This window comes from Bombus bifarius, unplaced genomic scaffold (assembly GCF_011952205.1).
Source record: "Bombus bifarius isolate JDL3187 unplaced genomic scaffold, Bbif_JDL3187 scf7180000007966, whole genome shotgun sequence".
In the NCBI taxonomy this organism is placed as follows: Eukaryota; Metazoa; Arthropoda; class Insecta; order Hymenoptera; family Apidae; genus Bombus; species Bombus bifarius.
In genome coordinates, this window is record NW_022884352.1 from 3,872,713 (window position 1) to 3,887,678 (window position 14,966).

At 29.0% G+C, this 14,966-nt stretch overlaps 1 protein-coding gene across 2 annotated transcripts; it reads left to right on the forward strand.

Moving 5' to 3' along the window:
• Positions 1-297: 297 nt before the first annotated feature.
• Positions 298-12,698, forward strand: LOC117213852 (telomere-associated protein RIF1-like). 2 transcript variants are annotated; one of them, XM_033459573.1, is made up of 16 exons: positions 298-709; positions 794-1,096; positions 1,271-1,474; positions 1,592-1,886; positions 1,950-2,296; positions 2,375-2,969; positions 3,054-3,256; positions 3,374-3,517; positions 3,608-3,773; positions 3,853-4,060; positions 4,148-4,371; positions 4,500-4,892; positions 4,997-7,624; positions 7,841-9,399; positions 9,483-9,780; positions 9,887-12,698. In XM_033459573.1, exons 2-16 carry the CDS (start codon positions 999-1,001, stop codon positions 10,601-10,603), a joined length of 8,079 nt encoding a protein of 2,692 aa, XP_033315464.1. In that variant the 5' UTR covers positions 298-709; positions 794-998; the 3' UTR covers positions 10,604-12,698. The 2 variants fall into 2 exon arrangements, with proteins under 2 accessions (XP_033315464.1, XP_033315539.1); XM_033459648.1 differs by having other exon boundaries at positions 299-709; positions 4,500-4,787.
• The last annotated feature ends 2,268 nt before the right edge of the window (positions 12,699-14,966 follow it).

Genomic DNA, 14,966 nt, shown 5'->3' on the forward strand with positions numbered 1-14,966 from the left:
GGTAAGTACATGCATTGAAGTAGCATATAAAGGAAGTACAAAGCTTTTTAAAAATTATTTCAAGCAAATATAAAAGTTATAAATATAAATAACTGAATGGAACCTGCTAAAATTCATATTTAAATAAAGTCAAATAATATTTTGCTTATAAATAGAAATTGTTAATGTTTTTAAACAGCATTAAACAAATATTCAATTTTATCTTTGTTCTACCTACATAGTCGTAGATCTGTACATTACAATTTACAATGTACATTAGTGCGTCACAGTCGAGTGAGTCGAGTCAACTTCAGTTTTAGTTTAATATTTGAGCATCACGTAGTAGGGATACATATTTTGGCGGACAGACGATTTTTACTGATACGCATTTTTCGAATTGTATTACGCAGTTTACAAAGTGCCTCTATAATTTAGATACGTAACAAAATAAAGGATATTTTTGTCTTAATAATTAACATAATTCCTTGATTAGATGTAGCGAAAATCTATTGAAAACGGTATCTGAAGTTTACGTGCACTTTGTAAACTCGCCGGGAATGTGAAACGTTGAACTGTTGTATACCCAATTGTATCTCTTTCCAAAAACAAAACTTGTTTTCGTTGGTTGCATTGTGATTTCCTGACACAAAGAAAAAAGCGGGGAGAGGGAAAAAAAGGTAGGAGAAAGGAAAACGTAAACAGAGAAATGAAGAAAGAGCTGAAGTAGAAGGTGTGTGGCAATATGCGCTATGTATTAATGCGTACTAATACTTAATAATTGCTTACTATAACCTGTTTTCTCGGCTGTTTGTAGGAGATAGTCTTTGAAGATATCGAATGTCTATAAAAAAAGATTTCCGAAGGGAATCAGTAAACGATTTCATTTTAATTTCATGTGATATATTAGTAAGAGCGCAGAAGATCTTGTTTTAATTTTCGTGGAAAATTCTTCGTAAACACATTTTTGATGAGATGAACGAAATTCCATTGTAATTCTTTGAAAGACGAAGATTTGTAGAATGGCTTCTAACATGCAATCTTTCCCGCGAATGCTGAAAATGCTGCGGGAAAATAGCAATATCAAGGAAAAACGGGAAGCTTTAACCTATATCCGCAGGTACAAATTTCGATATTTTTATCTGTAAATTCATATATATATATATATAACCTTATTTTATTTATACCATATCATATTTTAATTATAATAATATTATTAGCTTTTTTATATAAAATATATTGTATTGTAATATGTAGATTTTGTTAAATTTGCTAATAATTATGTTACTTTCAGTAACAGTAAAAAATTAGAATCTGCAAAATCTATTAAAGAAGAGCAATATAAGGAATTATGTAAACTGGTTATAGATGCATTTGCAAATGGAAATAATGACATACAGAATGAAGCATATGAAACATTAAATGTAGTTATTCAGGACTTCAAAGATCATACTTTAAATTTATTTGAAGCTATGTGGCAGATAAGTCCAAAAAATAGGTTTGTTTATATAAAATTTTAAATTTTAATAGTTTTTGTTAGTGGTAAACTATAATTTTATTGGTTTATGTAAGCATTAATAATTTCAGTAACTTCTTTCAATCATTGCAATTTCAGATTAAAAATTCTTAAGTTATTAGAAGTAGTTGAAGACAATGCTATATCAACATTTGCTTATGACGCATATGCTGTAAACTTCTTTAATAATTGTATGTGTACAATACAAACAAATACAATGCCATGGACGGCATCAAATGCATGCGTAGATAATCTACAAGCATTGATAGATGCAGAAACTAAGCCACTATCAGATGACCAAAGGGTAGAAGAAGAAACAATTAACTATTGTATAACTTTATTAAGAAGATTGTATAAAGTGGCTGCAACAACATCAGATATTAAAGTTCAAAGAGTATGTAAGCAATATTTGTAATATTACAAAAATATAAAAATACTAAATTGAATGTCTTTACAGTTTCATGCCCTGTTAATGGATAAAGTAATACTGTTAGCTTATATGGGTCATAAAAGACAAAGAGGTCCTGCTTTAAAACTTTTACAACAAGCTTTAGCTACAAATATAGTATCACATGTTCGTACTAAACTAGCACCTGCATGGACTCGTTATATAGCAACATTACAGTCTACATACTGCAAACGTATGTTACTTTTAGTATCTACATGTGAATTAGATTGGGCTACACAATGGAATGTTAGTATTCAGTTTCTTGGTGTGGACCTCCATCGTGGTGCTGGTTTAATAAATAATTTATTAAGTGTTGAAGAAAAAGCATTTAAATCTACAGATACAATTATACGCAGGTATATATAACGCTTATATCAATAATTATATTTTTCATTAAAAATTAGAAATAATGATGATAATATCTTATGGTACAGGCAAGCATTTCTTTCATGGAAATTACTGGTGGACAATTTTGCTTTAGACCCACAAGAACTTGCTACTGCTAGACGAGTAAAACTGTTATGTATTCCATTGAATGCCAAAAATAGTAAAACTGAATTAATAGCATTAACAAAGTTAGAAGTTTGGTGGCATGTAATTATTAAGCTTTATAAAGACATTCAGAAATTTGTTAATCCTGTAATCACACAGTTTTTAAATTTTTGTTTTGGACCTCTTGGAGATACACCATTATTATCTTCAAAGTTTGATGTGGTAGCCTCACCAGGAAAAAGATTTTTTAAAACAAAAGTTGTTGCTGTGGATGCTTTATGTCAACTTCTTGTCACAAAACAAGATAGTTATACTGCTCCAATTTTGGAAGAAAGACTTCCGCATCCTATATCTGATGTTGTCTTTCGAGAATGTTATAAAAGTATAATTCACAGTGTAGGGGAAGCTTTGCTTGTACTGAGCCAACTTACAAATGCAGAAATGAAAAACAGATATCAATTTGGTAAAATACTATGGACAAGCTTGGTCAGTTATGTAAAAATTAAAATTAGATCAGAATCAAAAGTTACAGAAAAGGTTGGTTTAAATATTATTAATGAAAAATACATGACTATTTTAAAATACATTTATATAAAATAATTGCTAAATGATATTTTACAGGAGATTATGTATAAAGATATGACACGGGTTATTACAGAATTAACAAACTATGCTGGGGATAAACCAATGATTAAAGATTTGATTCTTGACACAATCTTATTTGAAATTGCTGATTTAAGTACAGATTTTGATTTTCAAGATGATACATTGTCAAAATTGGTATTCAAATTTCTACAAACTTCAATTCTAAATAAAGCTGAAAAGTGAGTATTGATACAAATATTAGTACAAAGTACTGATATATTAGTACTAATACTAGTGCAACATATGTTATTGTTATAAAAAGATGCACTGAAATATATTATAACTGTCTCTTTAAGGAATCATTATAAAGCATTAAAATGTCTTTTTTGGCAATGTATTAAGTCTCAAAAGAAAAACGTGTATTATTTACATGCATTTAATTGTCTGAAAGAAATGCATGAAAAAATATATTTACTATTAAATGCAGAAGATAAAAATGAGTAAGTTATAGGCAATTTAAAATAGTAATTAATATTAATTATAAAGTTAATTTTATCTTACCTTTTTATTATTTTTACAATATTTTCCAGATCTGTTATTCTTGAATTATGGTTTATTTTGGCATGTATATTAGGAGAATACATGAGTGATATACAAGAAATTAATGAAGGAAGTACTACAGAACATAACTTTAAAACTGTTGAATCTATTGTAGCATTTCCATTTATGTATATACATTTGGAGGACCACAAACAGGTTAATTTTATTAAATAATTCATAACTTCTAAATTACATACATAAACTTTTATCTTAGTTTGTATGCTATTTATGGTAGGTTCAAGAAGTAGCAAAGGCTTGGAAATGTTTATATAAGCATTTCGAAATGCGAACAGATCTTATAACAACAGTAAAATCAAACGAAATTTTGTTAAATATTGCAAGTATTATGCAACATTGTTTAACAGAAAATGAAGGGTCTTCTAATCTTATTTTAAACTGTTTAGACGTTTTGCTGAAAACTATCAACTATAAGCTTTTATTGGGTATGTTACTGATTTAACGGAAGTTTGGAAAGAAACAACCTTAATGAATGTATAAGATAAATATTTAATTTTCTATCTAACTTTCAGCGAATACAGAAGTTCCATCTATTATACATCTTATCGTGGATCTTGTCATGTACTTTTTATCCCATAAAAGAACTAAAGAATGTGAACGTGCTCTTAAAGCACTGTCAGCAGTAATTATTACTATCTATGGATATAATGCAGAAAAAGCAATATTATATTTGTTCGTTTGTAAACCTGCTATTGAACTCATGCTTCAATCTGAATTAGAAATGCTACATAAAGAGGTATACATACTGTTTAATATTCTTTTATATTTAGTTGATATAATATTTATTTAATTGATGAATATTCTACAATATTTAATTGAATATATAATAAAAATAGAATTAACCTTAAAATATTTCATTTGTAGATAGCAAGTACATGGGAAAGTGTAATTATAATTTTTAAAGGACTTGGTAAACTAATAAATTATAGTCTTCTTTCATCTTACAAAAAAATAATTATTAAAGCATTAAATCATTCAAGTTTTGATATACAAGTTCAAACAATGTCTCTCTTCCAATTGAAAAATGCGTTATGTGATAGTCCTAAATTAATATTGGAAGAAATTGAAAAAGAAGTAGGGAAAAATAAGATATTAAGCAAGGCTGAAATTACAAAAATGAAAAAAGATCAAATTGAAAAGTCACTAAACCAAGTAAGTAGTGATTTCTTAAAAGGAACTAATAGCCAAAAATTAGTTAAGGAATCAGAACCAGTCAAAAATACAGAAAAGAAAGTATCAATTGACACAGAGTCACAGGTATATATACATATATATATATATATATATATACAGGAATTTATGTAATAATTGTAAATATGTTTCTTCTGTAACTGTTATACTTTGCATTTTTTCAATTACAGGATTATGTTTTCATTAAAACAAACTTAAAGTTTGATGTCAATCGCTTGACAGAACACCAGAAAGAGTCTTTGAAACGAAGGAAAGAAGATATTGCAGCATTGTATAATGATTTGTCACAATCTTCATCACAAGATACTCAAAATTTACAAGAATGGTTTGATAAAAAAAGTAAAAGTTTAGGAGAAGCAGAGAAAGATCATAACAAAAAAGATAATATTTCAATAAGAAATATGTTGGATGATGATGCAAATAAAGAAAACAAAATTGAAATGAAGGAATTAGAAGCAGTTAGTAAATCAATTGCTGAAAATGATACAAAATCAACAGACAACGTTGAACAAAATATACCATTAGAATCCATACAAAAAGCAAAAGATAATGCTTACAGTAATGAAAATTTGCTTATAGAAGAAGATCAAATGATAACGGTGAAAAATGCTTATGACAATGCAGATCCAGAAACTTCAGCAGATTTAGATGCTAATACACAAGAGAAATCTTTAGAAAATAAAGATGACAAAAGTCTATCTCCATCTATGTTAGATAGTAGTAAACGACGCAATCGTTATAATGTTGCTGTAAAGCCTGTTACTCCGTCAAAACTTGAAGAAATTATTTACAATCAACCGGGACAGTCAAACACAAATAAAATTTTGCGAAGCAGCTTAAAGACGAAATTAATCCACGACAAGTCTGAAATAATTAATAAACAAAAAGCATCGGAAAATGTAGAAAATAAATTGACCAAAGAAGAAAAAAGAGGTATTAAACGAAAATCAATTTCAGATAGTGAAAGCGAAACAGCTAATGTGCGTCAACGAAGGAAAGTTCTTTTAACGGAGACAGCTAGTGATAGCGATAGGTGTGAATCTGTAGAAAATGATAATGCAGTAACGAGTGTAATAGCAATTGATGAAGCGAATTTAAGCCAACGTACTAGGAATGAAATATCTCGTTTACGTATAAATATGGTATTTGACAGTCCCTTATCACGTAGTCGGCGATCCAAATGTTGTGATGATAAAAAGCAACCAGAAGAAAACAAAGGTGCTAATATTGCAAAGAGAGAAGCGAAACATAGAGGCAGACCTAGGAGATCGGATAAAGTTGAAGTTAAAAAAGGTGAAGATACAAGAAAGATCTTACAAAATAAAAAGAGTGGATTAGAAGAACAAAGAAAAGTCAAAGAAAATACAAAAGAAGAAACTGCAGAGACAGAAGTTAATTCAAAAAGTATACCAAATAATAAGTGCGATTTACTTAATACCGAAAGAGCTATTGAAATTAATGATACTGTTCAAAATATTAAATTTACTGAAGGTAGAAGTCACACTCAAGATGATATGGGAGATGTAGTAGAAGATTCACAAGCATTATCTAAATTAGATAAAAGTAAATTATCAAAAGTAAGAATTGAACTTAACAAAATTGAAGATACAAAAGCTATTTCACAGAATAAAAAGAATTCATTAGAAGGAGAAAAAGAAGTAGGGGAAAAGAAACAAAAAGAAAATGTACAGACAGAAATTACTTCAAAAAGTATATCAGATGATAAATGTGATTTACTTTATACAAAAAAATCTACTGAAAATAATGTTGAAGTAGTTAATAATAATAAATCATATAGCGAAACACAAATTTTAAATCAAGATCTTAAGTCCATAGAAGGAAAAAATCAAACTCAAGATGATGCAGAAGATATAGTAGAAAGTTCCCAAGAAACATTAGAATTGTTAAAAAAATGTACTGAAAAACAATGTTTTATTAAAATTAATAAGGTGGACGATATTTCTCCTTTGATGAAATGCTGTGATGCTACAGCTGAGAATGAGGAAGTAGCTAAAATTGTTTCAAATGATTGTGATAACGACAATATCAAAGTTCCTAAAGATAATTTTAAGGAATTTGAAGAAACCAATGAAATCAGTATCAGTGAACCAAAGATTTCAACTCCTATTATTGAAAATAACTTATGTGATAATGAAAAGGATAGTGTATCTGAAGTGCAAAAAGTAAATGATGGATCAGTGTTTAAATCCTTGCTTGAGTTATCATCGCCTAAAAGTAATATCAAACGCCAGACAAAATTAAAAACCTTCTCAGCACAAGGACGTGCAGCTCATATGTTAGGGTTAGTAACAAAACAAGCAAGAATGGAAGCTGAAGACTATGTAATAAATTTAGATGAAGAACATACAGTTAAAAGAGTAAAATCCAAAGATACGGACAATGATATGTTGCTTGGAAAAAAAGAACAAGCACCTATGTTGAAAGAAGTTGATAAAATAACAGCAACATGTAGCAGCAGACAAGAGAAAATTTTTAATAATATGAGGTCAACAGATTATTGTTCTTCCCCTCCAATAAAATTATTTTCTAATTTGAAAAATGATGGAGAAAAAGTTTTCACAAAAGCTGACAAATCAGTAGATTGCATATCTGCACAAACTGATGCTCAAACTGATAAAATAGGTGAAGAAACCATGCTTCAAGTAGATGAATTGCCAATTCTAGAATGGTCAAGTGCAAATCCACCTTCATTGACTGCATCTCCAAGTGCAAGTATATTGAAACGTCAACGTCAATATATTCCAGAACCTGATCCTGAAGCTGTAACTCCTAGTAAGGTAATCTTTTTCAAATGTATAACAACAGGCTATTTGATAAAATATAAAAATATGATTTTATTTATAATTTTATTTATAATTTACATGTTTTTATAATTATATTGATATAATACAAAAAATAAATATTTTTATAAAATAAATATAATAGATATTTTTTAATGTAATATTAGAATCCATTAAGACATGTTAATTGTGATATATTATATTTTATTATAGCGAAAAAGAGTAAGCTTTGCGGATCCTCCAGTTTCAAAGGAAATGGGATATGAAATTACATCTACTGACTCAATCTATAAAGCTATTAAATTTACTTCACGTGGACTAGTACGTAAGGATTCGCCATTAAGGTTAAAACAAATTAAGCAGAAATTGGTATCAACAGACTCAGATAAGTTGGAAAAAGATGAAGAAACTGATGTGACAAATGCATCCGAAGTTGACATACAATGTGAAAGAGAAAACGAATTATTGACAAAAATAGCTGAAGAATTAGAATATTCAGAGAATGTTACTATAGATACTGATGTGCAAATGTGTAATTCTGTAGATGGGTCAACAAATGCAGTTCCAATGCCAAATAATATTAAAATTGATAATTTAAATATTGAACTTGAAATTACCCAAGATTCAACGTCTTCCAAACATGTAAAACGGACATTTACAAGCAAAATAGATCAAAGTAAAAAAGATGAAATTTTGGAAGTATCAAAAGATTGTAATGTTAGTTTAGAAAATAATGAATTTGATCATTCAATGACACAGGAAGACATGTTTACTGGAATAGATACTAAACATAATGATTTTGTTGAAGAAAGGACTTCTGATGTTGATACAAGCGCTATAGAAAATACATCTATTATGAATAATTCATTAGATCTGCTGAAATTCAATGTTCAGGACAATTCTATAATAAAACATTCATCAGAAAAACATGCGAATTCTGAATATTTAGACGATACAATAGATGCAGCAAACCTTACTGTATTGAATTCTTCAGCAAACTCAGACGAAATTTTCTGCGGAAAATTAATAAGGACTAGTACACAAGCAACTGAGAATATGCAAGAGAATATCCAAGAACAAGATACTCTACCCGTTACAGATTCAGTATTTGGAAGCTTACCTTCAAGTCAAGACGGTGAGAATGCAAGCGAATTTAATGTAGAAACTCCACATCCAGAATTATTAGATTCTATTCAACCTATATATCCCACATTAATACTGTGTAAAGAACCTATAACATCTATCATTGATCATTTGACTAATCCTCTTTGGGTGCAACATTTACTTGCGTGTTTTAAACATAGAAATATTCAAACCATTGGGGATCTCGCCCAATTATCTGAACGTGAAATAAACAAAATTCCAGTAAAGAGTAATTCAAAAGTTGAATTTGTAAAAAATGTTTTAAAATGCTTTGAGAAAAAACATGCTGAAAAAGTATCAAACAACAACGAAGTATCATGTTCTGTAAATATTAATGTACCTGCATCTACACGGAAAGTAACGATCGAAGATGAAGCAGTAAAAAGCAGCACCGATGAAATATGTAATGAATTAATAAATCATATACCATTAAGCCAGTCAAGCTCTAGTACAATTTTTAACAATGTTATAATCGATAAGAATGCATGTAAGATGTTTAAGAAAACAACAGAATCAGCTTCAAATGAATTGTCAAATATGCTTACAGTTGATGTTTCTAAAACTAATTCTCAAGCAATGTATGAAGTTGCACAAACGACTGGATCAGAATCATCAAATGTGACAACTACGTATGTTAATAATAGTATTAAATTATGTATTTATTCTTTTTTCCTTTATGATGATTGTATAACAAAATTCTGTTTTTATTTAGACAAATTACGAGTATGCCAGCATCATCTAAGGTTACCATTTCTACATCAGAAAATGATACTGAAAATTCTAGCTCTTGCGCTAGAAATGCAGTGACAACAACACAAGCAACAAAAACTGTTGGAACCTGTACTAGTATTGACTCTATTTATCTATCCAAAGCAGGAGCGAATAAAGCGACAAAATCGGTTGCAGCACAAATGGCTTTGGAAGACCTTTTGGATGAGATAGATGTTAACTTAGTGCTAGAAAGTGCAGTAAGGAGATGCACTCCAGAAAAACTTCTTCTACAATATAAAGTAAATATTTTGTTTGTATTTCCATATGACGTTTCATCACAGCTCTAATGCTAATTAAAAATTAAAAGATATTTAGCTGAAAATATACAATTATTTGTTTTTTCAGAATAAAATGAGACATGTATCACAGGTGGAATTGGAAAGTGAAACCATCAGAATGCTTGGCACTGAAAATAGAAAAAATTCTAATGAAGTAATATTGAAGATGGCATGCCGTGCTTGTGGAGTGAATAAAGTTTTGCTTCGGCTTCCTGATATTTTCAGTGCTGACAAACAATTTTTTGTAAAAGTATTGAATACATATAGAAAAAAGATAAAGACCAGTGATTGTTTGGATATTCTCGATTTTAACGAAGTTAAGGATGCTGTTTATGAAAAATGTATATCTTCAGAACTTGCTGAAATGTTGTCCAAAAAATTGAAAGAAGAAGAACAACAGGGGATAAGGAAGCCTATGACAGAATTATCTAGTTTAAACGCTATGTTAAAAAGAATGCCAATGGATGTAATCATTAGCCATACAGTCGCAAATGATGAATTAATACCACCGCGTGTCGTTTTAGATATAGCATTGCAAAATAATAGTCCAGCTGACATAGCGCAAGCTTTGGAATCTCAATCTTCTCCTGTTATGGAGAATATTTTCAGTAAATTTTGGACTTCCCAGTTTGCAGTCGAATGTATCGAACAATTCTGTGAATCGAAAGAGGATTTATTAAAGATTTTTGAAGCAGTCAGTTCGAAGTTCAGTCGGGAAGATCTTCTCCAAGTATTCTATGAATCTATGAAGGCTAAACTAATGGTAAAACAAGAGAATGACTAAAACAAGTGTTTTTATTTACTGATCGATTCATGATCTTTGTGTATGATATTTATTATTAATATTATTTGTAATTCTCAATGATATGATCCTTGACAACACTGACATGTATTATAGTATCGTTTTCTTCGCAAATTAAATTTTACGGAGAAATCTATCGATAGTATTATGTTATGGCATGACATATATTAACAGCTTTGTACTAAGATATAGAAGGTATTTATTAAGAGAATAATTGTCTTAATGATTTAATATTTTAAAATTCTGGTTGTAATTATATCGAATACCATCAATATCTGACTTAACTAAATATGCTTACTATAGTTGTTATGTTCTCATGTATTGTTTATTATGTAAAAAAAACATTTTTCATTATTTAATTTTCGATTATTTTTACATTTATTTCGTCTATTTCGTAAAGTCAATAATGTAATATGCAATAGCTCAAATTATAATTGGACATATTATTTTTATCGATAATTTGTAATTCCAATTTTGAGAATGTAAAAATAGCTACTTTGTATTATGTGATTGCTAGATTACTCATACAGAGAAGTACTTGAGACGTGACTATAAATTGAACCTTTTTGTAAATGTTATGTCATATAAAAGAAAAATACCCTCTGAGCAAGTAAGGATACTCGATAAGACTCAATGCAATAAAATACTGACTGACAGATTAATAGAATATGTTTCATTTCAAATGATGATCGTGCCACTACTTTGATTTTGGTGCGTTCAAAGAAAAGTATTCTATTTCAGTTAAAGTTAGAAATGAAAATTCAACTTATATAAATCTACTATACAAGCTACACATACAACGTCTATTAATTTTAAAGTATACAATATTGTAAATATTACGGATGTAGATTAACTGTAATAATAATTGTTGAAAAAATACCAATATAATCAGTTGGCTATGTATTGGTTACTATGTTGTTAATCTGTTTAGAAGTCAAGGATCAAATATGAATATTTAACACCTAGTTCTTACTAAATTGAGATGGAAAATTCAAGTCATAGTTTTCACAAGATTCCTTGTCTTAATTTAGGAAGAAAGGAAGAAAAAATTTGGAACAAAGTTAGAAAAAAGCTTTTGTTTCCATGTAAAAACTGTGTTCAAACTTTAAAGTATTTTGCACAGACTGGTACTTCAGAGATTATACATTTAAGTACTCTTTTTTGCGTAGAAAGAAAAAAATCTATTTTATAGGTAGTCTTTTGTGACTGTTTGCATTGAAAATAGAGGAGAAAGAAAGGATAAAAGCATAAAACAATGCATATGTATTTTTAAACGTGAATTGACCAAAAGACAGATTCAAATAAGTTCATATTTTTTACTGAAAGCTTGTTCATAATTAACAGTAACTTGAGAAGTTTAATTGCTGATATTAAAAATATCTTATATCAATAGATTTCATGAAATCTCTCATTAATATTAATCGTATCTCCACTGATTGTAATAAAAGCCAGCTATTTTTATCAAATGCTTTATTATTCTTTAGGATGTATATGAATATGTATAACATCTCAACATTACATGATCTGTGAATGAGAAAGTTGTTATTATTTGACTGTTACTATTCTTATGTTATTATCAATTGCCAGTTATTTTCTTTCGTGCAAATAAGTAAATTTAATCGTTAAAATTTTTCTTGTCATGAGATTCATCTGCAATGGATATTGAGCGAGTACTAACAATTGATTTGATTTGACATTTTCATGTTGAGATGTTACATAGTTTAGAAGTAATGTTGTACATACGAGATAGGTACCTTGACAGACAAGATGCACTTGTACCCGTCATATCGCTATAGTAATGATAAAAAAAAGTATACATATAGTAAAAAATATAAAAAAAAAAGAACGTTAAATATACTATAATGGATGGTTACGAACATTTACTACCGATTATAAGAAATGATAAGCTTTAAATATTAAAAGTAAGCATTTTTACAACGTTCTTTAGATATAATAACGACATATTTATCGTTATAAGCGCATGCTAATATCGATGTGAGATGTATGAGTGCCTCGAACAAGCAGATAATTATACATTTTCAAAGATTGACATTTTGCAAACGTTCAGGTCTTACTTTGCGAAAAACAAGATCTAACGGTAACAATAATAATTTTTCATTAGTGAAAATCTATAGGTAGGGATAAATTGATATGTGTTTATGATTAGTCATTTTCTCCGTATGTCTCACAAGTTAGTGTTTTAAGTAAAATATCTTAAAAAAGGCAGCTTGCTCCTTTCTGCGTTACAGTTTGGTATGATTTATCAGCACGAAGGAAAACAAAATTTCTTCAGTTTTATTAATTAGAATTGATGTTTTAGAATTTAATTTTCGGAAACTTATTTCTCTAATGAACGTTCTAGCCGTTAATTTTTAAAATGAAGATTCTAAAAGAGAAAGAAAATAGAAAAAAAAGAAGGAAAGAAAGATTAATCGAAGGTTGCATCAATTTTTTCTTTTTTAGGATTAATAACCGCAAAAGCAATTTTGTTGCACGTATCTTTCCAAAGAAGTCTAGTTTACGTAGTAATTTGTGGCTTTTAAATCCTCAACATTTCTTAATTGGAAAAATCCACATGTGATAAAAGTAACTATTTATTTATTCGTGTGAATATGAAATTTAAATTGTTGGCAGATATCGTACTTCTCTTTATCTAATCTGATCGAAAGGAGCTATATACTTCTGCTAATGCATTAAACATATACTTATGTGTAAACGATTTCAGTTACAGTTTAAACGGTATATACATAGGTTTTCTTGGGTCTTAAACAATATGATACACGTAACGATGATAAATTGTATAATAGATTATACACGTATCCATGTGTGACCTGTAATGATAAATCAATATTTTATACAAATTGATAAGACACAATAAATGAATTTTATAGTCGTCCTGCATGCATTTTATCTGAAAACCTGCTTCGCAACACTTGCAGACATTTCGCGAGTGATTTTGATTTTCTCCATTTCTATTTTTAAAAGCAAAGTCGTGGTCGTTTTCGAAAAATCGTTCAACTACAATTATTATATCGTTCATGCACAAAGATTACAGCGGTAATGTTATCAAAATTCAATTCGTATTTATATTTTATACTTGTGAATTATTTAATTTGATCTTTTTTTTTATTTAATTGATTTTAAACAACGACAGAATCCTCTCTCGCAAAAATGTAGGTTTGCCAGCGTCTTTACTTTTCATCTCGTCTTAAAACATCAATTTTGAGACGCGAAAACAATTCTTTCCGTATTAATATCTATCATTTATAACAGCGAGTATCTATTTTTAGCTACGGTGCTCCATAAATACGTTTTCGTGTAAAGCCGTAATCGCGTACGCGTCTTATTTGAGACATTATCCACGCTTATTGGATCGAAATCAGAGAGATACGCGTTCAATTATATTTGAAATTGTATATTCCCAAAGAAACTTGTATCAAAATACGATGCCCGCTCTTCGACGTCAGGGGATGCGCGCCATATTCTGCTTCTTATAGCACGTGTAATCGATACACGAAATCCAAAGAGTTATGTATTTATTATTCACATTCTATTTTTCGTCGAACAAACGTAGAGAAAAAAATGCTATACGTATGATGTACGTGTTATGAAACAAGCCATCGAATTAAATCGTACGTGTATTTGTAGGAAATTCGAGCGTGCAAAAGTGCATAAAATATGCAAAGTAAAATTCTCGTTATAATATTTATCATACGAGGCAAAACTTTATTTAGATTCTATCTTTCTGGACGTGCTCGCTAGAATATAAATTAAAATATAAAAAAAGCACATACGGACATCTGTTTTTTTTTTTTTCAGCAATGACCGGAAAGAAAGGCTGGTAATTATTAAATTTATATTGTTATCTATATTATCAAAAATTATTAAAATTTTCTTTAACATCAAACAGAAACGTCGTTTCCCATTTATTTCAAAGTACTATAATAATCTTTAGTATGAATAGAAGTTTCGAAGCTATTAACTGACTTACTTTTAATAAAGAAACATAATGAAACTTATGAAACTAATTATCTTTGTATTTATGAAGGGAGTATAAGTTTCAGAAATATCTATCCCGAAAAAGCGAAGGGCCTAATAAATCTAAATTAAAATATTCACATTTTTGTTTGTTTCGTCCAACACCTGTTTGCAACGCCAAATATTTTGTTACAACATATCTGTGGCAGTGTCAAATATTAGAAATTTATCGATATTTCGTGAACTCAATTTCCAATACTGAACAATAAGTTATCACGATAAATACCATGAAAATGTCGATATTTTTAATATGCTATCGTATCTGTATCAAGCTGTGATCTTTATTATTAAATCATGACTTGGCCAA